At 43.2% G+C, this 22,945-nt stretch overlaps 1 protein-coding gene across 3 annotated transcripts in view; it reads right to left on the reverse strand.

Moving 5' to 3' along the window:
- Window positions 1-2,384: 2,384 nt before the first annotated feature.
- Window positions 2,385-22,945, reverse strand: part of NUFIP1 (nuclear FMR1 interacting protein 1) — a 461,243-nt gene continuing 440,682 nt past the window's right edge. The window contains exons 10-11 of one of the 3 annotated variants that reach the window (XR_006364830.1): window positions 9,210-9,337; window positions 2,700-2,825 (exon numbers count right to left, since the gene is read on the reverse strand). Coding sequence is in view for 1 of the 3 variants with exons in the window: in XM_044071710.1 (XP_043927645.1) it covers window positions 2,532-2,825 (294 nt within the window). In the remaining 2 variants the exon portion in view is untranslated. Of the gene's footprint in view, window positions 2,826-9,209; window positions 9,338-22,945 lie in introns of all 3 variants that reach the window. The other 2 variants (XR_006364831.1, XM_044071710.1) reach the window with 2 other exon arrangements.

Below are 22,945 nucleotides of genomic sequence, written 5' to 3' on the forward strand. Positions count from 1 at the left end.
ATTTAAAGTCCTCATAGCAAGGGTAGCAGAGGTACAAGTCTTCTTGCCAAACCTGTCCAAGAGTCTGTTCTCCTGGTCATTAGGTAATGGGTGCCAGGATGGCCTTTCGGGAGCTTTAGTTGAGACAACTGTGGGATCAGCTTTAAGATTTTTGTAGAGATGTTTGTGTGTCAAGTACCCTGGAAAACCTATCTGGTTTCCTTGGAGCAGGTGGTAAGGAACCTGGGCGAAGGTCTATGTCCTACAACACATTATCACAATGTGTACCGGGCGAATAGTCAATGGTCAAAAGGAGGGCAAGGTTAGTAGTTAACTGTAGTGTCACTGCTGAGACGGAACTACTTGAATTTTTTATTTTAAACAACTAACAAGTTTAAAAAACAATAAACAGAACGACTGGATTGAGCGCTTTCTTCCCTCACATAGGGATTTCATCAGAATCCTGTTTTTTAAACTTGTTAGTTGTTTAAAATAAAAAATTCAAGTAGTTCCGTCTCAGCAGTGACATTTTTTTTGTTTATTGTGGACTTTGCACTGTTGGGTTCGCTTTACATTGTTTTATAGTTAACTGTAGTGTGTCTGAACTTGGAAGAACTAATTACTTTCCCAGTTAACGGCTTCTTTCATTTTATGTAACATGTCCTCAAAGGAAAGGTCATTGGACGGGGAGGCAGAAGAAGAGTGCTGTCAGAATCAGGGTGGGTTTGGGGTTGCAAGTGACCTGAGAAAGTCAGTTCTTCCTCATATTTAGAGGATGAGAAGTCAAACTCCTCTGGGAAGGCTATATCCCTAGTCTTTTTGGTCAGAGTCGGACAGACTTGGGAAGCCTGCAAAGTTTCTCTGGTTTTAATGAAGGCCATAAATTTGTGTGCTACCTTAACCAGGTCCTGGACTTCGGTCTGTGGCCCAGGGCCTGATGGCACAGGCAAGGCCATGGCAGGGGTACGTTTTGGTTTTAACAGTTCTTTAAAAGGTATGTGCAAGGGATACAAGTCTATAGAGCCCAACTTCAGAAGGAACACCTTAAGTCAGTGGCGGGGTGAGTACTCCTTGCAGAACCACTTCTCAATCATCAGAAGCTGATGCCTGTATAGTGGCGTACAATCCAAATGACGTATGAGTGGTGGTAGTTGTGGAAAGGTCAGGGACCATGGTGGCCTCCTGAGGGGTTGTAACAGAATGTTCCAGCCTAACAGTTACCGGTCCTGGGGGCTGCAAATGTGCTTCACTAAGGTCCTGTAACAAAACAGAGGTAGATGCAATCTTTTTTTCTGTGGATTCTGGATCCATGGGGCTTTTATCGTTTCGCTTTTTTGTGATCACACCACCAGTCAAAGCTGTAGCAGAACCTGCAGAAGACAGGGGCTGCAATGCTACTGAAGAAGCCAGCAAGAAGGATTCCATGTGTGTAGCGCGTACCCTGGCCCTATGTTCAATGGTTTTGACACAAAATTTAGCACAGTCAGAGCAGTTAGAGACATGGTGTTGAGGCCCCAAACAAAACATGTGAAAATCTTTATTCGGGATTTAATTCCAACAGGACAAGCAGTAGTTAACTTTTCTGAACATTAATTAGAGAAGAAATTTCCCCAGTGGGTAATTTATATGTCTGGAAGCAGAAGAACTCTTGAAACACAAGCCAACCAACAGACTGCGAGTGCATAAAACACACATGAAGAGCATTGGATTGCACAGGTGGAAAGAACTGAAGATGGTGCAAACAGACACTTTCTTTACACCCCGATGTTCGGATGTCAGTCTTAAAACATCCAACATGTTGGGATGATGCTAAGGCTCTGGAAATCAGGCCAGTAACTGGCTTCAGCATGTCAGGCAGTCCCAAGGATTTGTACTGCAACACTGACTACAAAAATCATCTAGTTTAAGTTCTTCATAGAGCAATGTAGTTTCACATACAAGGCAGAAATGCAATGCAGGAATTGTGAAATAAATCTGATTCTGTTGCAAAGAAAAAAAAAATCAAGAGTCTAAGTGTAAACAAGACAAAGTGCATGCTCTGAAGGAGCTCAGATCAACTTGGAAACATTCAAAAAAAATTTAAAGGAAGACTAACAGGCTGCAGTCAATGTACTGCATCTACCAACTAGCAGATGGTGACCGCAAGAAAATTAAAAATCAATTAGTGAATTACAGAGTATAACCTGAGTATTGCATGACACTGGTAAACAAGAAGTGAACTCAATGAACGCATCTAAGACCGCCAATAATGAGTTTCTGCAACAACCTTCAGACACTAAAAAACAACTTACTTGCCATCTTTTTCCTGCAAAATAATAAAGAGGTTTTCATCAATAATCAGCTTGTTTTTAGCACCACAGTTACTGCCCACTAATGAACAACAGAAAAAACATGGACTGGAGGAATAAGTTAAAACAGTAACAAAATATGGATTTTTATTCAAATGTAGTAATGTCGCTTTTCCAATCTCACTTCAGGATCACATGTACTATTCATAATTCTTCTTATGGCATTTGTTATTAAAACATAACTTCTGTACAATTCATAGAGGATTACACTTCCCAGATTTCATCATCGAAAGGAGCAGCAACATTACACTCCTCACTGTCAGAAGAGAGCAATACAAAATGTTGATCATTTTCCACAGTCTTGGGGTCAAAAGGCTTATCTGCTTCACAGCTATGAGTCCTGTTATCACAGCTCTCCTCAGTCTTTGATTCTATGCAAGACAACGCAACTTTACTTCTGGAATTCTTAGCGTGAAGTCTGAAAAAGTCATGCTTAACAATGTAACGGACACACTGCAAAATCACGTTTCGTTCATGACGTATGTCTCGGGCCAATAACTGAAACAGAATGAGGGTAAATAATTATATTACTGAAAAAATTATATTCCTCAAAATATATACCTTTCTACTGATAACAGTACACTTATAATCTATTTGTAAATAAAAACAAAGATAACAGACACATACTCACCTTATCAGATGATCTGTAAAGAATCCTTCTGCTATAGGTAATTGTAAGGAATTTCTTTATTGATATCCCCCAGTATGGCACAAGTCAGAATTCTCTACAGATGCCCCACTCAGAGGCACTGGTGCCTCCCTGCAGGTGCATGCCATGATGTTACTGCTGAAGTAGAAAAGTATATCAAAACCCCTGTGCATCCAAGTTCAAAAACAGCCACACAGAAAGCACAACTTGAGTGATGGAAAGAAAAAAAAATATAAAAAAATTTGATGCTTGCCAGACCTGAAGGAAATTCACTGAACAACTGTGTGTGAAGGTCTTCCGGACAATGAAGTAAGGCAGAAACATAGTAAGCACCTGCTGCAGGAAAGCTCTTTGAAGAACAACTGAAATGGTGAGTACATATTTAACTCTGGGGACTTCCTGCATTTGTTAACTGCTGGGAAGAACTTGCGCACTGAAAACTAAACCTCCCTGGGAGGGAGGCTAGAGATGTAGGCAGGACAAAAGCTATGGTTCGGAAAGCAATGCACTGAAACATGGAAAGTACAGTTGTGTACACTTACCATAAATGTAGATGTTAGAGTGTATTCACTGTTGCAGTCATTACATTTGGGTAATCTGCTTGCAGGTTGCCCTCAGTCGACCTGATTAACAAAGTCTTGGGTCCTGCATCGGTTGCTGTCCCTTCTTCCATGACGTCAGGTTGTCAGGGGTATAAAACATGCAGTCGATGCCATTACATCAGTTTTTCTTGCCCCAGATGTCAGGTGCCCCCCTAATGGGGGGCAAATAAACATAAAAACACAATGGTATACCTCCAACAAAAAGCAAATACACCAGAAAGGCTTTTAAACATAGTAAAGGAAAGTAGAGGTATAGCCAGAAGAAGTTAGGGGGCTGGAGGGAGGGTAACCAGGACTGCAACAGTGAATACACTCGAACATCTACATTTATGGTAAGTGTACACAATTGTACTATGTTCTTCATGTTTCACTGCTGCAGTCATTACATTTGGGTAGATTCCCAAAGCTATGGTTGGGAAGAAGAGTTTATACAGCATTAGGGCCAGCTATAAGGCCCTGAAAGACAGCAGTGGCAAAGCCAGCTCTGGATTTAGAGAAAATTGGCAAATGATAATGCTTGGTGAAAGTATGTACAGAACTCCAGGTAGCAGCTTCTAGGATGTCCCTGGTCGGAACACCTCTGAGAAAGGCTGCAGAAGTAGATGCAGCCCTGGTGGAGTGAGATCTGATCCCCTGGGGGAAAGGTTTTCCATGTTGCTTATCGCAGAAATGAATGCAATGGCTTATCCATTTAGAAATGGTTTGTTTTGAAATAGCCTTCCCCTCTGCCCCTGCAGCAAATGCTACCAGCAGTTGTTCAGATTTTCTTCGAGGTTTAGTCCTGTCCAAGTAGAATCTAAGTTGTCTGTGCACATCCAAGGAATGCATAATCCGTTCCCCTTTGTTCTGTGGATTGAGAAAGAAGATTGGCAAATGAATGGACTGATTAAGAGCCACACTGGATACCACCTTGGGCATGAAGGATGGATTGGTCCTGAGTGGCACCCTGTCCGCATGAAAGATGATGAAAGGCTCCACTGCCATAAGGGCCTGTAATTCAGATATCCTTCTAGCTGAAGTGATTGCTAAAAGGAAAGCTGTTTTCCAAGAAAGAAATGTTAAGTCCGCAGTAGCAGCTGGCTCGAAAGGAGTTACAGTGAGTTTCTCCAATACAAAGTTAAGGTCCCAGGCAGGGGTTGGAGCTCTCCTGGGTGGTCTCAAATTTTTGGACCCCCTGAGGTACTGCTTGAGCAAAGGATGAGAGAAGAGGGGAGGTTCTGTGTTGTAATGAGCTGAAATGGCTGAGGCGTGGATTTTAATGGAGGAAAAAGACAGGCCCTTGTGAAACATCTCAGTTAAGTATTGCAAAATCTGAGGTAAATTGAGCACTGTTGTGCTCATCCCTTGAAATTGGTTCCAGGCACAGAATCTTTTCCATTTTTCAGCATAGGATTTTCTAGTACTAGGCCTCCTTGCCTCCAAGATGACATCCATCACAGGTTTGCTGAGTGATAAGGGTGAGTTTAAGTAATTAGCCAGGCTGCAAGGTTCAATGTTGGAAGCTGAGGGTGCAGAATCTGGTTCTCCTGCTGAGACAGCAGGGGAAGGGGTCTGAGGCAGGTGCCATGGCGGTAACTGCAACACACTGCGCAGGAGGGGGTACCAGTGTTGGCGCGGCCAGTCTGGAGCAATCAAAATCATCCTTGGTTTGTCCTGTTCGACTTTTAGTAGGACTTTGGAGAGGAGAGGCAGCGGGGTAAGGCGTAAACTGATAGGTTTTTCCAGCTGAAGGACAGAGCATCCACTTTCCAGGCTTGTTTTTGGGGAGTCCTTGTGAAAAACCTGTCCAATTGGTAGTTCTGGGGGGAGACCAATAGGTCTATGTCTGGCCTCCCCCATTCGCTTGTCCACATCTTGAAAATCCTTGGTTCCAGTTTCCACTCGTGTGGGTCAATGAGGTTTCTGCTTAGTCCATCTGCCAGTGTATTTAATTTTCCTGGCAGGAATTGAGCTTGTAGGTGCACTTGGTAGCTCAAGGGTGTGTTCCACAATGCCATGGCTAGTCTGCAGAGGGGGTAAGAATGTGTACCCCCCTGCTTATGTATCACATAACCGTGGTGTTGTCCATCTTTACCATTAGTTGTCCTGGAAGAATGTAGTCCTTGAAGGCTGTCAGAGCATTCTGTACAGCTAACATTTCTTTTTGATTGATATGTAGGTGCATTTGACTTGGGTTCCATTTGCCCTAAATGCACTTCCCTGATGAGCCCCCCCATGCATAGTCTGATGCATCTGTTGTTAGGCTTTGGGCGGCAGGGGGTAGTGTGAATGGTAGTCCCTTGTTTTGGTGGCAGGCCTCTGCCCACCAGAGGAATTTTAGGTGTAGGCAAGGTAAGACAGGAATCATTGTTTCTAGGCTGCGAGAATGTTGACTCCATACGTTTTTTACATACCACTGTAGTTTTCTCATATGCAGTCTTGCATATGGAATTAGAAGAATGCAGGAGGCCATGAACACCAAAGCTTGTAGTATTTGTCTTGCAGATAGCAGGGTTTTTGTGGCCACTTGTTTGAAATAGGTTATCAAATGATTTTGCTTTTCTGGCGTGAGGTAAGCCATGTGGGGAAGTTATATTCAAGCTTGCTCCCAGAAATGTAATTTGTTGACAGGGTACCAGTTGTGATTTCTTTTCGTTTATGGTGTACCCCAGCCAAGTTAGAACCCTTTTTACAAACGCCAAATGATTCAAAAGTATGCCCTGGCTTTCTGCCTGAATTAGACAATCGTCCAGGTATGGGTATATTTGAATACTACTTTGCCTGCAAAATGCAATAACTGGAGCCAGGCACTTTGTGAATACCCTGGGCGCAGTAGACAAGCCAAAGGGCAGTGCAGAGAACTGATGATGTGTGTAGCCTGCTTTGAAGCGTAGGTATCTTCTGCAAGATTCCCTGATTGGGATGTGCAGGTATGCCAACCAGGCGTCTTTGCTTAGCATAGGAAGTAATTGGTGAAGAGTCAGCATCTTGAATTTTGGAATGTCCAGAAAGGTGTTTAGTGTAGACAGGTCCAGGATTGGACGCCATGATTTGTCTTTTCTGGGTAACAGGAAAAGTCAGGAGTAGAAAACCTTGTCCCTTTTCCTCTTCTGGTACCAGTTGAATAGCCCCTATGCTTAAGGGAGAAAGTACTTGTTTTTGAGCCTCTGCCCACTGATTTGAGGGCAGGTCCGGCCACCCATTTGGTGTTGGCAACGTGTGGAAATGAAATCTGTATCCTTGGGACACTATATTTAAACCCATTTGTCCTGGGTTATGTGTTCCCAGTTCTTTGCATGAACAGCAATCTTTCCCCCCAAAGGGGCAGTCAGAAGATAAGTGGTTGGAAATTTTAAAAGGAAGTCATTGAGATTGTTTACCATAGGGGGTTCTTGTTATTCCCAGATTTGGAAGTGGAGGCCCCCCACTGGCTTAGTTCTGAGAGTTCCCTGGGACTGAAACCTGGGTTTTTTGCTGTGTCTAGGTTTGGCTTGTGAAGACCTGGAAGGGGCTGGAAAGGACCAATTCTTAGTAGGCCAGTGCCTACTAAATCTAGGAGGCTGCACTTGTAAAAAATCTTTAACAGTTTGCATAGATTTAGCTTTATCTTCCATTTTTTTAAGAACTTCTTCAGCCTTGTTGCCAAACAGGCGGTCCCGAATTAAAGGAGCATCCAACAATTTAGCTTTAACATGATCAAACAAAGATTGCTCCTTACGCCAAGCATGCCTTCTAAGCACAGACCCAGTAACAGTAGCCCTACAAGAGGCCTCTAAAGAATCAAAACCACATTGCAAAGTATGTTTTCCAACTTGTTCAGCAGAATGCATTAAGTCCTGTAAAATCTTTATTTTCCACACAGTCAGGAATCAACATAATTTTCTGTTTAAGCAGTCCAGTGACATGTTGCTGATATTTTAACATATGAAATTGGCAGTTTAAAGCTCTGACTGCCAAGGCTGCTTAAGTATAAACCTTTTTACCCCATCTATCTAGCGCCCTGGAGTCTCTATCAGAAAGGGTAGGATGTTTAGCAGTAGAAGCCTTAATGCCCTTGGGCCCCTGAGAAATAGCCTCTAGATGTGCAATAGGATTTTTGAAAAGGAACATGTGGGACTCAGGAACCCTGTAATATCTGTCAGGTTTACTAGGAGCAGGAGGCAGGGAATCAGGAGCCAAATTGGATTCTGAGAAAACATCATCAACAATGTCTAGTACAGGAGGAATAGCCAAAGGCCTATGCTGAGGTAGAAGGAGGAAATCCCTAAGCCTCTTTTTTGAATCAGAAAATTCCTGGCTTTCCCAGTGAAAATACTCCCTTAAAAGTATGTAAGGTTTCCCCAAAAGAAAACTCCTCAGGAGGGGAAGCAGAGGGAATAGAATCCTCTGCATCAGAATCCTCACAAGTAGGTAAGGACAAATCCAGGTCATCAGAAAAGTCAGAAGAAACTGAATCCTGATCAGAAGATTCATAATCAAGCTCAGCCCTAGGCCTCTTATGGGGGGGGGGGGGGTTGACTACCCCTGATTACAGTTATTAGATCTTCAGCCATTTTTATCATTTGTCTTTTAGGCATAGGGGCCTGAGCATGTGGCCTGGGCATCAGTTTTTTAGACATGGATCAAGATTTAGGCCTTAGTAATGAAGGAGGCTTCGATTTAATATGCAAGTCTGTAGGCCTAAATACACCCTCAGAAGCCGGTGCCTGCACAGCGGCTCCGGACCCATCCAAGGTAGAGACATCCGTGGGTTCCATAGTTGAAGTATCTTGTGGCATACCGGACTCCGAATGGGACTCACTGAGTACTGGCGACTGGCTTAGGAGAAGTGTCATAGGTTTTGGACCTCGGCAGCCTGTCTCTGTCTTTATCTTTGCGTTTTTTCGGAATCCCAGTAGTCGGATGGCTAACCGATGACATTTCTGGATAATTAAACCAAGCACCAAAATATTTAGAGGCAAAAAAATACCGACGACGGAGAGTGCACTGATTAAATAAAGCACAAAACTGACAGCAAGGTACGTTGTGGTCAGGGCCTAGGCAAGGAATACAGTACGAATGAAAATCTTTATGAGGTATTCACTTTCCACAAGTAATGCAATTATTAACTTTTACTGACATTGGTAAGGAGCAAGAAAAAGTTTCCCCAACGGGGTACTTGGCTTTAAGTTGAAGACTTCGGTTCTGAAACTCGAAAACGAAAATTTCAGGAGTCGGCCGACCGGCACTTGCGAACTGCTTCTGTTTCGGGCACCGCACGGCAAGAAAGACTGATGTAATGGCATCGGCTGCATGTTTTATACCCCTGACGACTTGATGTCATGGAAGAAGGGACAGCAACAGACGCAGGACCCAAGACTTTGTTAATCAGGCTGACTGAGGGCAACCTGCAAGCAGATTACCCAAATGTAATGACTGCAACAGTGAAACACGAAGAGCATCTGTCAAAGTGTTAGAGGTGGTTCACTTCCTAGATTCACAATCCAAGCAATAATGCTTGGAAAAGTTGAGAACTAAAACCAAATGCCACAATGCAAATGTCCACTATGCACACACTTTTGTTGCAGGCACATATATGCAGGCATGGCTTTTGAAATCAGCAGGAAAAAAAAAGAATGCAACCAGCAATCCACTGGAAATGAATGTGATTACCTACTGGAAGGTTCTCCCAGCCTACTAGTGAAACAGTCTGTCTTCCTAAACTTGTGTGCTCTTCTTCAGGTAAAATTTAAGTGCAAGTCCAATGTATCCACCAACCACCACACCGCCAAATGCTGTATCTGGAAACAAAACAGTTAAAAGAATGAACTAATTTATGTACAGTCCTCAAAACACTTTACTTTCTTTTTTTTTTTTTTTTAAATTCCAAAACTTCACTGACCTACTGTTCACAATGTAAACAAACATACAACAATCAGGTGTATACAATGAATAACCGAAGTACACCAACATTTCCAACTGCATTCTTTAACCGCCTGTTTAGAACTAAACGTATCTCTCTAATGAAACAGTAATGTACTCACTCTTATATCAAAGTAGTAAGTATTGGCCTCTCTTACACTGTTTATCTTTTCCCCTCCTCCTTTGTGTTTTATAAAGAAATGATAGCCTAATCTTCCAGGAACTTTTCCCATTTCCATTTATGTAACCAGAGTTCACCCCTCTTCATTAATTCGTGTTCCATTACCTGACCTGAGACGTACCTCCCTGGACTACATGAAAAGAGACATAGAGGAGCTCTCTGAGCATGTGGCCCAGGCCGGTATGACCCTGACCTTGAGTAGCATCTTACCCTCACCAAGAATGATGCCACAATATGAAGACAAGATGATCAATTTCAACAATTGGCTTAATTATTGGTGTCATTCAAAGGGGATCCAATGCCTGTCAGCCTGGGATGACATGCTCGACAAGCCACGATGCTTCGCTAGGGACGGCCTGCACCTGTCACCCCTGGGCTTTCGGATATTGGCAAAGGCTCTTGCTACCCCCATAGTGCCTTTTTTAGGCAAGGCTCAAAAGACAAACCCACCTCCATAGGTATCACAATGGATAAGAAACTAAGAGTAATGCTACTCAACGCCAGAAGTCTAAACCTCAAGATGCATGCACTCGAAACTCTCCTTAGCATGGAGAAAATCGATATCTGTGCAGTAACAGAAACCTGGTTCAAGGCTCCCGAGAGCACCCCAGCACTACCAGGTTATACCTCATACCATGCTTTTCGCCCCCAAAACTTGGACCGACCCACAAAAGGAGGGGGAGTATCAATATTCGTCAAAGATACCCACACCTCCAGGTTGGTGGCACAGCACAAAGCATCAGAGACTATCCATGTGCAACTAACAGTGGGTAAAACTGCCTTCCAGTTTATAGCCTGCTACAGACCACCCTCCCAAACCCAGGAACCCCACTCGGCCTTCATGAGAACACTGGAAAATATGAACGTCTCTCCAAACACCATTATATTGGGCGACTTCAACTACCCAAACATAGACTGGGAGCATTACTCTAGCTCCAACACCCTAGCCCAAAGGTTCCTAGAATTTATAAACTCAAATGCTATGGAACAACTTGTTACCACTCCCACAAGAGGGGAAAACATACTGGACCTGATCATCACCAACATGGGGGCTCTATGCTCCAGACCAGAAGTGTATCCCTCACTGGTAAGATCAGACCATAAACTAATCTCACTGGATGTTCACATCCCGACACCACCCCTGCCCAGAAAACCACAGTGAAAAACTTCTCTAAAGCAAATTTCACACTCCTCAAAACTGAGGTGGAATGCTTCAAAGCCCCCGGGCCTGTGGAAAATACGGCCCAGACCGCAGAATCCTTTATAAACGCATTCTATGAACACCTTCAGGAATGCATGGATCATGCGATCCCAAATAAAACCAAGACCCAATCCTCCAAAGGCAGACGTCCTGTCTGGTGGACCCCAGCCATAAACAAGCTATACAATAGAAGGAGGAAGCTACTAAATGATAGAGCAAAATTCCAAAAAGGGAAGGCATCTCTGATCAGTATTAGCAAAAAACTACGGGCACTCATAAAATCGTCTAAGGCCAGCTTCGAGAGAAAAATTGCACAGGATACTAAGGATAATCACAAGGCTTTCTTTAGTTATGTTAGGAACCTGGGTGGTAATTCCCAGATATGCTCAGAATTAGTACAAAATGACAAAAAATACACCGAACCCACAGACACTGCCAACATCCTAGCTGACAGGTTCAGCGCAAACTCCCCCCCCCCCCTCACCAAAAGGGCAAATATCTATTCCAGCAGAGTGCTGCCCCCCTGACATCTCGGATGCTCAGGTAAGATCCTCCCTCTCCAAAGCAAAAAACACAGCATCAATGGGACCAGACGGTGTCCCGGGCTGCGTCCTACATGAACTCCAAGAAGAGCTCAACCCAAACATAAAACTACTGTTCAATCTCAGCCTTACTACAGGATATGTACCCAAAGAGTGGCGTACAGCAACTGTGGTCCCTCTCCACAAAGGTGGTGCCTCAACGGATCCTGGAAACTATCGCCCCATAAGCCTGACTAGCTTGGTCTGCAAAGCTATGGAAAGGATAATCATGGACCTCATAAATAAAGATATTGGGGACCTACAGACACTGGATCCTACCCAGTTCGGCTTTGTTAAGGGCAGATCCTGCCTCTTAAACCTGGTTGATTTCTTTGAAACAGTCACCAAGGCCATTGACGAGGGAAGGTGGTCCACACAGCCTACCTGGACCTCGCAAAAGCCTTCGATACAATACCCCACTCGGGCATTATAGATAAGCTCACCAGCTTAAATATAAACCCCTATGTCACTAGATGGGTTGCAAACTGGCTCAAGGACAGAACCCACATGGTTAGAATTGCTGGAGCCATGTCAGACTCCAAACCAGTTACAAGTGGCGTCCCACAAGGCTCAGTCCTGGGACCTCTCTTGTTCAGTATATATTTCTCGGAGGTACAGGCCAACACGGAAGGACTGTGCCTGACTAAGTTCGCAGATGACTGCAAACTGGGTGCCATAATCGACTCTCCAGCAGACACAAGCATCCTCCAAAAGGGCCTCATAGAAACAGACAACTGGTGCCAGAGCCATGGCCTCAAGCTAAATGCCAAAAAGTGTATAGTCATCCCCTTTGGCAAAAACAAAGTGCCCACAAATTACCACATAGGTGGTAATCCATTAAGTACAGAAGAAGCAATTAAGGACCTGGGGACCCAAGTTGATAGCAATCTCTCATTTGACAACCACGTGGCCAAAGTGGTTAGAAAAACATTTTATATAGCCCACCTAATCATGAAGGGATTCACATCTAGATCAGGGGAGGTCATCGTGCCTCTTTACTCATCCCTCATCAGGCCCATAATTGAGTACAATGCCCCTTTTGAGATGTACCTTACCAGACACCTACAGCAACTGGAAAGACCCCAAAAGTACCTCACCAAGAGGATCAAAGGGCCCAAACAGATGCCATATGCTGCCCGGTTAAAGAAACTCCAGCTCTACTCAATGGCATATCACCTGTTCAGAGGCGATCTGTGCCTGACGTATAAAGCCATGTCCAACCCGAAATTAATGGACATGCTGCACCTCAGAAAATCCAAATCCTATCGAGCTACACGCTCGAGAGACCTGAACCTCAGTACTGAAATAAATAGGACATGCTGGAGGGACAGATTCATAACCCAGAGGCTCCCCTCACTCTGGAATAAAATCCCAGTCCAGGTTAGGCAGAGTCCCTCATTGACTCTCTTCAAGAGGAATCTTGATGAGTGGATGGGAGATCGGAGGTTTACCCCGGGTATGACTTCTGTGTCACTGTTAGACAGAGGCACAGTATACTAACCTCAAAAAAAGGGCATAGCAAAATTAATTTAAAATGGGTGGCGAAAGCCAAACACATTCTGGCTAGGCTTATAAATGCCCTAGGGCAGATAGCCTAGTATGAACCAATGAACCTATTACTTCAGACATTAATTGTTTGACCTCTTCTAATCTAGGTTTGTGCTTGTATCTCCAATATGACTATTTAAATTTTAATAGTAGCTAAGAATTAGTGCAAGTGTATGTTTAGAACAAACTCCATGACACATTCACAATTTAAAAAATAACTTACAGGGTCTAAATGACACCCCCCAAGTATCCTCTCTATCATAATTGCCAAATCTAACTTATATCCTTGGAGCTCTTCATATGACCAAAAAAAAAGTGCTCCCAGTCTCCCTTCATCTGTCTCTCATCTCCAACAAGCTCTGAGCCCACTGCTGTTCATACTGGTAATGGACTACATTAGCAAACAAGTTGGGGGGGACAGATCAACAAAGTTGCTATATGCAGACAATGTGGCATTACAGGCAGACTCTGAGCAAGAACTTCAGCAAAGGATAGGGAAATGGAGTGCAAATCTAAAGACACATGGGATGAAACTGAGTAAAGATAAGCGTTTTAACTGCAGCAAATGGGGAAATCAGAAGATGCTCAGCATTGAGACAGAAGGAAACATAGTGGAACAGGTTAACAGCTTCAACTATCTGGGAGGGGTGGCTGAGGAGAAGGGAAGTCTGAATGAACAGGTCAAAGCTAGAAACAGTGGGGCTGCAGCCAACTGGCATAGTGTGCCAGGGGTAGTGTATGACAGAAGAATGCCAAACAAGCTCTAAAATAAGCTATACAAAACAGTGGTGTGGCCAATACTACAATATGGTACAGAAACCTAGGCAGTAAAGGCAGAGCAGTTCAGGAAGCAAGAAACGATGGAAATGGTGTGCCTGAGATGGCTGGTAGGATGAACACTGTGGGACAGATGAAGAAATGAGGACATAAGGAGCATAACCCAGAGTAGCTCCAACTGCAGAAAAGCTCAAAAGAACAGATTATGGTGGTTTAGGGCACATGTGCAAAAAGCAGAAGACAATCTGGTGAGGAAGATTTGGGACAGACAGGAAGACGATAAAAAGAAAAAAGGGCATCCAGCGAAGAGGTGGATGGTTGTGTGATAAAAGATTTGCGACAGTCAGGCATGAGTATTGAAGAAGGCAGGGGCACTGAATTGAGAGAAATGGCAACATTTGACATGACACCAACCTCATTTCGAAAATGGAAAAAAGGGGGGTTGATGATGGTGATATAAAATGCTGCAAGATAACCATAGGTATCAAATCAGAGGAGGTTAGAAAGGATTGGGAAAGGAGAGACTGGATAAGGGATTCATAAATAAACAATGGCAGGACATATGTATGGCTCCCAAATATGCAATGAAGTTTAGAAAACTTAGGATCTTTGATTGGAAGCGTTTATATAGGTATTTTTATACCCCAAGCAAACTCCAAACAAATTTTTCTTGGGTAGATTGCAAATGTTGGTGGTGTGATGAGGAAGAAAAAGGCAACTGGGAGCATATTTTTTGGGAATGCAATAGTAATTTCCTGCAGACTTTTCTGTCAGACATACTGGGTGAGCAAATTGGTGTAACTAAGGAAATGATTTTGAGCTGTGACACATAATTGGAATTGCCTAGATATAGTATGGCCTTGCAAATTTTGATTCTAGTGGCTGCCAAAAATGCAATTAATAGAAACTGGAAATAAAAGTATAAACAACAGCACTACAAACAGTGAATATAGTAACAGATAAAAGAACTGGAAGTGGGACCTTTAGAAATGGATAGCAGCAAATGGGGAATTGTGTGAACAATACATGCAGAATAATGTTTTGGAGGAGGAATGAGGTTTAAAGGAAGGTAGAAAATGAAATGAGCTATGTAATGTTTGATGATATTACATTATTGAAAGGGCTGTTCATCGAACGCCCTTTCATCAACACGTAAACACGGAAAAAAATCGCTTGACCAACAACAAACAAAAGAAACTGTCAGACCCTACGAAGTGGGGGCTTCACCCCCCTCCACACCCCCCCTAACTAAATATACCAACTCTGAGATCGCAGTACAGTGGAGGAAAGGGCAAATTCCCGATGATGGCCAAGCAATTTCTTCCATGGGAAAAATTTCACTGACATCGCCGTTTGGAGTTTTGGTACTTTGATGTTTACATGCCGACGAAAGGGCATTCAATGAACAGCCCTTTCGACAACGTAATACAGACCCTGTTTGACGGATAATGACTGTCCAGAAGATTATATGTGATGTATGTTTGCAACTGAAAATATGTAAATATAGTTTTTCATTTATAAAATGCAGGATTGTATTATCATAAGTGATTATTCAATAAAGATGTTTCTTGTTAAAAAAATGCCTTCTGTTTACTTGGCTTTCTGACAGTGCTCCTGCAAAATACCAGGGTGGGTGGTACTACACTGCTCATTTTGGGCTGATTTCTATCCTTTTCAACTTTCTGGCTTAAAAACTGGTGTATTTGCTCATTTTTTGCATCGTGCAGCACCGTGGGGCTACAGCTAAACTATTCCAGGTGTCAGAAAGTCTGCTCTTCAAATTTTTCCTTAGAGCTAGAAGGTTTTTCAGTAGTAGCACTAAAATCTGAACCCCTGGGACTAGCACTTGCTCTAGAATCTGCTGGAAAGCACTAGGAAGCTTTAAACTGATACAAGCACTCAACTCTCCTGGTTAATAAGGAGAAATTAATTGTAGGCACTAAACAGCCTATAATTGCAAAGTACATTGCAAAGGTAAGGGAAAACAGCTCTTGTACTTTACAAAAAAGCACCTAAACAGACATGTCCAAGGGTCAGCTTCCGGTGATTTCTCCGGTCATCCTTGTGAGTTTGGCATACTGGGGCAATGCAGCAACTGCCTCATGTACACAGACAACCCTCTCCTCCTACCACCCAACACTACAACCTGCGAGACATGCACTTACATAGCAAAACTGGAATCAAAGCTCTCTCAAGCCAAGATTGTGCTAGACAGTCAAGAGGAGAAGGTTAACACCTGCACTACACCACAAGCAACACATAGCACTTCAAAACCCACACCATCAACACCCACACATAGCAACACTAAACCCACATATGTGGAGGCCCTTAACATTAACCTGCCCAAGCAACAAGGACCTCCGAAGCTGAAACGCAAACAAACACCAGTCACAACCAAAGTGACACATAGCTCACAACACCAGTGTGGCACCCAACAGCAGCCCCTAAGGCAAGACAACGTACCCAACACTTTAGTCATAGGTGACTCTATAGTCAGGCACACTGATGTCTCACTCACCAGGCTGAACAAGGAGAAAGTTACAGTCAGCTGCCTGTCGGGTGCCAGGATCCACCACATAACGCATGTACTCAAGTCACTCCACAACAAGTACAAATACGACTCTGTCATTGTCCACATTGGAGTGAATGACTTGAGACGTACCTCCCTGGACTACATGAAGAGAGACATGGAAGAGCTCTCGGATCATGTGGCCCAGGCAGGTATGACCCTAGCCCTGAGTAACATCCTGCCTTCACCCAGAATGATACCACAGTATAAGGACAAAATGATTGACTTCAACAATTGGCTAAGCTTCTGGTGTCATTCAAAGGGGATCCAGTATCTGTCTGCCTGGGACGACATGATGGACATACCACGATGCTTTGCCAGAGATGGTCTGCACCTGTCACCCCTGTGATTCAGGTTACTGGCTAAAGCTCTTGCCACCCCTATAGTGCCATTTTAGGCAAGGTTCAAAGGACAAAACCACCACCGTAACAGATACAAGCATGCAAAATCTGAAGGTAATGCTACTCATGCTAGAAGTCTAAACCTCAAAATGCACTCTCTCGAGGCACTCCAAAAATGGAGAACATCAATATCTGTGCAGTGACTGAGACCTGGTTCAAGGCTCCACAGGGCACCCCTGCAATACCAGGCTACAACTCTTACCACACTTTTCGGCCACCAAACCAAAACTGAAACACTAAAGGTGGAGGAGTGTCTCTATTCACCATGGATATACACACCTCCAGGCTAGTTGCCCAACACAATGCATCTGAAATTCTCCAGGTGCAACTAACACAAAGGTAAGACTGCAATCCAAATTGTAGCTTGCTACAGATTCCCCCACCATGCCCCAAGATTCTCACTACACCTTTCTAAACATACTGGAAAATATTAAGATACAACCAAACACCCTAATACTGGGTGATTTCAACTACCCTGCCATTAACTGGGAAAAGTACTCAGGTACCAACACCTTTTCCCAACGGTTCTTAGAATTCATAAATTCCAACGCCCTGGATCAACTAATCCATTGTCCCACCAGGGGCTCCAATATCCTAGACCTGGTCATTACCAACATAGGAGATAGATGCTCCACACCAGTGGTCACCCCCTCATTGGTCAGGTCTGACCATAAGCAAGTCACCCTTGACATCCACATCCCACCCCCACCACTCAGTAAGGAAACCTCCGTAAAAGACTTCTCCAAAGCCAACTTCATGCTACTCAAGTCTGAAGTGACAAACTTCATGACACCCACGCAGACGGGAGCTGAAAGTTCGACTGCTGAATCCTACACTAAGGCACTGTACGAGCACATCCACTCATGCATGAATTGTGCCATCCCAAATAGAACCAAGACACTCTCTTCCAAAAAAAGGAAGCCAATCTGGTGGTCCCCTGCCACAAACAAACTATACAACAGAAGAAAGAAACTGTTGCAGAAAAGAGGAAAATCCCAGGATGCAAAATACTCCCTTACCAGCCTCTGTAAGAAGTTGAGATCCCTCATAAAATCCTCCAAAGTTAGTTACGAAAATAAAATTGCTAAAGATTCCAAAGACAACCAAAAGGCATTCTATAATTATGTCAAAAATCTAAATGGCAATGCTCAGATATACTCTGAGTTATAGCAGAACGGCCTTAAATATACTGATCCCAAGGATATTGCCAATATCCTGGCAGATCGATTTAGTGCCAACTTCACCCCCCCCCTCACCCCCAACTTCACCCCCCTCTCACCCCCTAAAGGGCCCATCTCAATACCACAATATTGCCAGATTCTGGTAATCATGGCCACACAGGTAGAAATCGCACTCTCCAAAGGTAAGAACACAGCATCCATTGGACCAGATGACATCCCGGGCTGTGTACTACATGAAATACAAAATGAACTGGCACCTCACCTAAGTGTCATGTTTAATCATAGCTTCACCTCAGGCTTCGTGCCCACTGAGTGACGCACAGCTACAGTTATCCCACTCCACAAGGGGGGATCCACCTTGGATCCCAGGAACTACCGTCCCATCAGCCTGACAAGCCTAATCTGCAAGGGCATGGAACGCATTATCATGGAACTTATAAACAAAGACATTGGCAACCTTCAAACACTGGACCCCACCCAGTTTGGGTTCGCGAAGTGCCAATCTTGTCATCTGAACCTGATTGACTTCTTCGAATCAGTCTACAGAGCTGTGTACGAGGGTAAGGTAGTCCACACAGCCTATCTGGACCTCGCCAAAGCGTGTGACACCATCCCCCACTCTGGAATGATACATAAACTTACTAAGCTGGGCATAACTCACTACCTCACTCGATGGGTTGCCAACTGGCTTATTGACAGAACCCAGACTGTAAAAGTAGCTGACTCCAAATCCAGCTCCAGACAAGCGAAGTACTTCAGGGTTCAGTCCTGGGACCACTCTTGTTTGGCATCTACTTCTCTGAAGTTTAGGCCAACACTAAAGGACTCTGGCTAACAAAGTTGGCAGATGACTGCAAACTGGGAGCCATTATTGAATCCCCAAATGATGTGGACATTCTACAAAAACGCCTTACAGATGCTTGGTGCCAAAGCCATGGGCTCAAGCTTAACTCCAAAAAATGTACAGTTATCCTCTTTGGGAAAAACCATGTACCCATGATTTACCACATAGGTGGCAGTACACTAAACACAGAAAGTGTGATGAGAGACTTAGGGACACTGGTGGACAGTGGTCTCACCTTCGATAACCACATTGCCACAACAGTCAGGAAATCCTTCTATGTAGAACACCTCATCACTAAGGGCTTTTCATCCAGAAAAAAGGAGGTCATTGCCCCACTGTATGCATCCCTCATTAGACCCATTATAGAGTACAATGCCCCGTTTGGTATGTACCTCACGAGACATCTGCAACAGCTGGAAAGGCCGCAGAAATATCTCACTAAAAGAATCACAGGCCTACAGCAGATGCGCTATGCTGACCTTCTAAAAAAACTCCAGCTATACTCTGTGGCATATCGTCTACTCAGAGGCAATCTCTGCTTAACATACAAGGCCATGTCAAACCCTGAGCTGTTGGATATGCTCCACCTAAAGAAATCCCAATCCCTCAGAGCCACACACTCCAGGAATCTACACCTTGTCATCACAATGAACAAAACATGCTGGAGGGACAGGTTCCTGACCCAGAGACTCCCCATACTCTGGCATAGACTACCCATACGTGTCAAGCAGAGCGCCTTCTTTGCCTTCTTCAAAAGGAACCTTGATGATTGGATGGGAGATAGGAAATTCACCCCGGGATCACATCAGTCGCTCTGCTAGACAGGGGTCCAGGGAAGTAAATATTGTGGGAAGAAATATCCAAGGAATTGTTATGGCTAGGCTTGTATAGGCCCTAGGGCCGATAGCCTAGTACCAACCTAACCTATATACCCTTTGCTGGATGCAAGGTGAGAAGGTAGTTCAAGTGTTTCTTGTACTAGTAACAGCTGATGTCTGGGGTGAACGGGTGACGGTTACAGCTAATGCACGTGTTCCTCTCCTGGCAGTACAAACAATGCCACTGTGGAGCTTGAATCATTATTAACAAACTCACAGACATTACAAAGGTGTTGTTGCTTTAGAAAAGGAGTACAAGAAGTTTTCTGTGATGTAAGTGAGAATAAAGAAGTGAACTATAATAATAGTAGGGAACAGCTGGTTGACTTGGGTTTGCAGTGCCCTTACAGTATTGCTTCACAACTTCATTGCATATACTGGTATAAACTGCATGCACCCTTGACACAACAGCTTATGAGAAAAAATGACAATCTGATACTGCAATGAAAACTGATGATAAACTCAACTACAGAATCAACAAGCAGAGTCCTAGATATTAGATTTGCAACTCTTAAATACCATGCTGTTGAGGTTAGCATTCTGCATCATGATCCTATGCAAAAGAGGTGGGCTCCCCAGTTCAGAAGCAAGACCTGATGACTTGCACAAAGCTATGTACAATGGACACAAAAGAAGAATTACTCTACTGCGAGACTCCGCTGGCAAAAAAAGGCAGGGCTTTCATGCTGCACTTGTAACAGTTAAGTCATTTTTATCCCTGGCCTGTTCAAGATTAGTACTAATTTAGGAACCCAAAAAATAGCATTATAATAAGAATTTGACAGATCGTGCATGCAGAAATGCAGCCCCTGAATAATGGACTCACTAAGTAAACAAACACAGTACAATAGTTTACATCCTCTAGCTTGGTCATTACTCACTGGGAATGTTAATGATTCAAATATCTAAAAAGACACAAACATCACAACAATTCATACTTTTCTTTTGGTTACAATCATAACATAACATCTAGACTTCTGCTAAACCACGCAAAACTCAGATGTTAACTAATGTTCTGTGAAAAAGAAACTGGCTACTTCTTAATCCTACAAGTTCCACGTGACTTTGTATTTGTTACCTTATGCTTCTTTCTTTGTAGTGAGACACTTTCTGGTTGAGTCAACTTTGGAAAACACTGCCTAACATACCCAGAAAGCAATACAGAAGAAAACACAGGAGGGTGTGTGCACGACTGCATTGCATTGATGACTCAACACTTGGTATAATCTACTAAAAATTAAAACAGTGGTTGTTTAATTTTGAAATTCAAGCGTATAGACTATCAACTTTAAACAGGTTATTTTATCCTGAATGATAAACAACATGGCAGTTCAGTCGCTTACCAAGATTTCAAAATGTTTAGTAGTTTGAGGTTCATTAACATTACTTCTTTGCAGTCTCATTATGCTCTCGATCTCTGGAAGAGTACCGATGTTGTACAGTGCTTATTATTTGTAAACTTGCCTCTGCCCTAGGTCATAGATAAAAAGGGTCCACAGACCAGACTCTCAAAGCCATAGGTTGCTCAGTTGGCAACATTTCCCAATTTGGCACAACAAAACTCAATTTGGCACAACAAAGTTCCCAATGTCCAAATGAGGAACAAGGTCCATTTCCCCTGCTCTGCTCTCCTTAACTCAACTTTTTAACAGAAAAAATACATGGGGACAGAAAAAAAAACGTTTTCTTCAAGGAACAGACTTGCTAAATCCTATAACACACATGCACTTCAGTCCTGAATGCAAATGAAGTACTGACAGAATGGAATCCCTCAATCAAGCCCCGAAAAGCCTTTTCCCCCCCAAGGTGGCCTCATTTGCCCTACTATAGGTATGCCTCTGCAGATTCCTTGCCCTGTTAATCAAATAAATGAAATGCTACAATGTCATACTGGACCACATAGGTTGAGAAATGTCTTTTTTAATATATTTCACTGACTGAATAAATGGCCAACATATCAAAGTTCATAGCACAGCAAAAATACATTTCCAAGAGACTAGTACTTAAACTTTACAAATACTGATGCCCACCTGTTCTATTTACTTGTATTTATACCTCATTAACTGGGTAAGTGAACTGGTCCAGGGACCCTTTTTAGCCACAATGGCAAAGACAGTATCAAGTAAGAAATGCACTTAGGAATACAAAGAAAAAGAAAGAAAAACTATGCTGTCACTAAGACTTTTGAAAAAGACTGCATGTACTATATGTAACCAAGGCATGACAGTAAATAAGCAAAATGTTCCTTTTATTTACAAGCATGCATACACTTACATAGAGTGTAAACTTTATTATAAATATAGAACTGTTTGTAAGCATATTGCACAGGCTGCAACACTGTAAGATGTTACTACAGTATAATGGACTTGGAATTGGCTTGTGAGTGTTGCATGCCTGTACCAAAAAAAAGGGGGGGGGGGGTAATTATATTTGCTTCACTCTTTCTGTCCTGTTGTAGCATCAAACAGACTAAACCTGCAAATTTTGGCATGGAACCAGTATTACCGTGGAACCAAAGAACTAGTGTGCCATTGCATTAGCCCATGTCTATATAACACTTGCATTTACTTTCTTTGAAGCAATAGTCTTGAGTGGTCTTCTTTCAGCTTTTCCCGGTTAGGGGTCGCCACAGCAGAACTCCGGTCCGCTAATGATTGGCAGTAGATTTTTACGTGCAGAGTTGCCGGCCCTGACGCACAACCTTCAACGAAGGTACGCCCATTCACACGTCTCCACACAGAAGACGCTCTAGCTGAGAATCGAACAGGACAACGTCTTACTGTGAGGCGACAACGCTACTGCAGCACCACCACTGCAGTAGGAGTGTTTTCCTGAAAGTCAGCAGTTGGTCTATGTTCCTAATATTCTCTGGGAGATTGTATCAACAGGAGGAACGATACTTGAGAAATTTCTTTTACACATACCAATTATAAACTGGGGTTCAAATGCCATCAGTACTTCTGAGAGTATAAGACTGATTTCTAAACTGCAGCCTTTGAAGTGGTGGACAGTAGCCATCATTCAATATTTTGTAGACAAGTGTACTGAGTAATAAAGTATGCCTAGCTGCAACAGGTAACCAATTGTTTGAACCGAGAGGAGTTCAGTGATGCTGTTGCTTATTATCTAGGTATATGAATCTAAATATTTTATTCTCTGCTGATTAAATGAGTAAAGTACTGTGAAGAATGTAGTTTAAGTATGGCAGTATTTATAGTGATGGCTTACCCAGCTTCAGTGGTCAACAAGTTGGATATTTCAAATGAGACTTTAAACTGAGTTAATACTTTCCTGACCTGAGCTTGTGTGTGTTGGTGGAACAAAAG

Source organism: Protopterus annectens, chromosome 5.part0 (genome assembly GCF_019279795.1).
Source record: "Protopterus annectens isolate FY-2018-M chromosome 5.part0, PAN1.0, whole genome shotgun sequence".
NCBI classification, from domain to species: Eukaryota; Metazoa; Chordata; order Ceratodontiformes; family Protopteridae; genus Protopterus; species Protopterus annectens.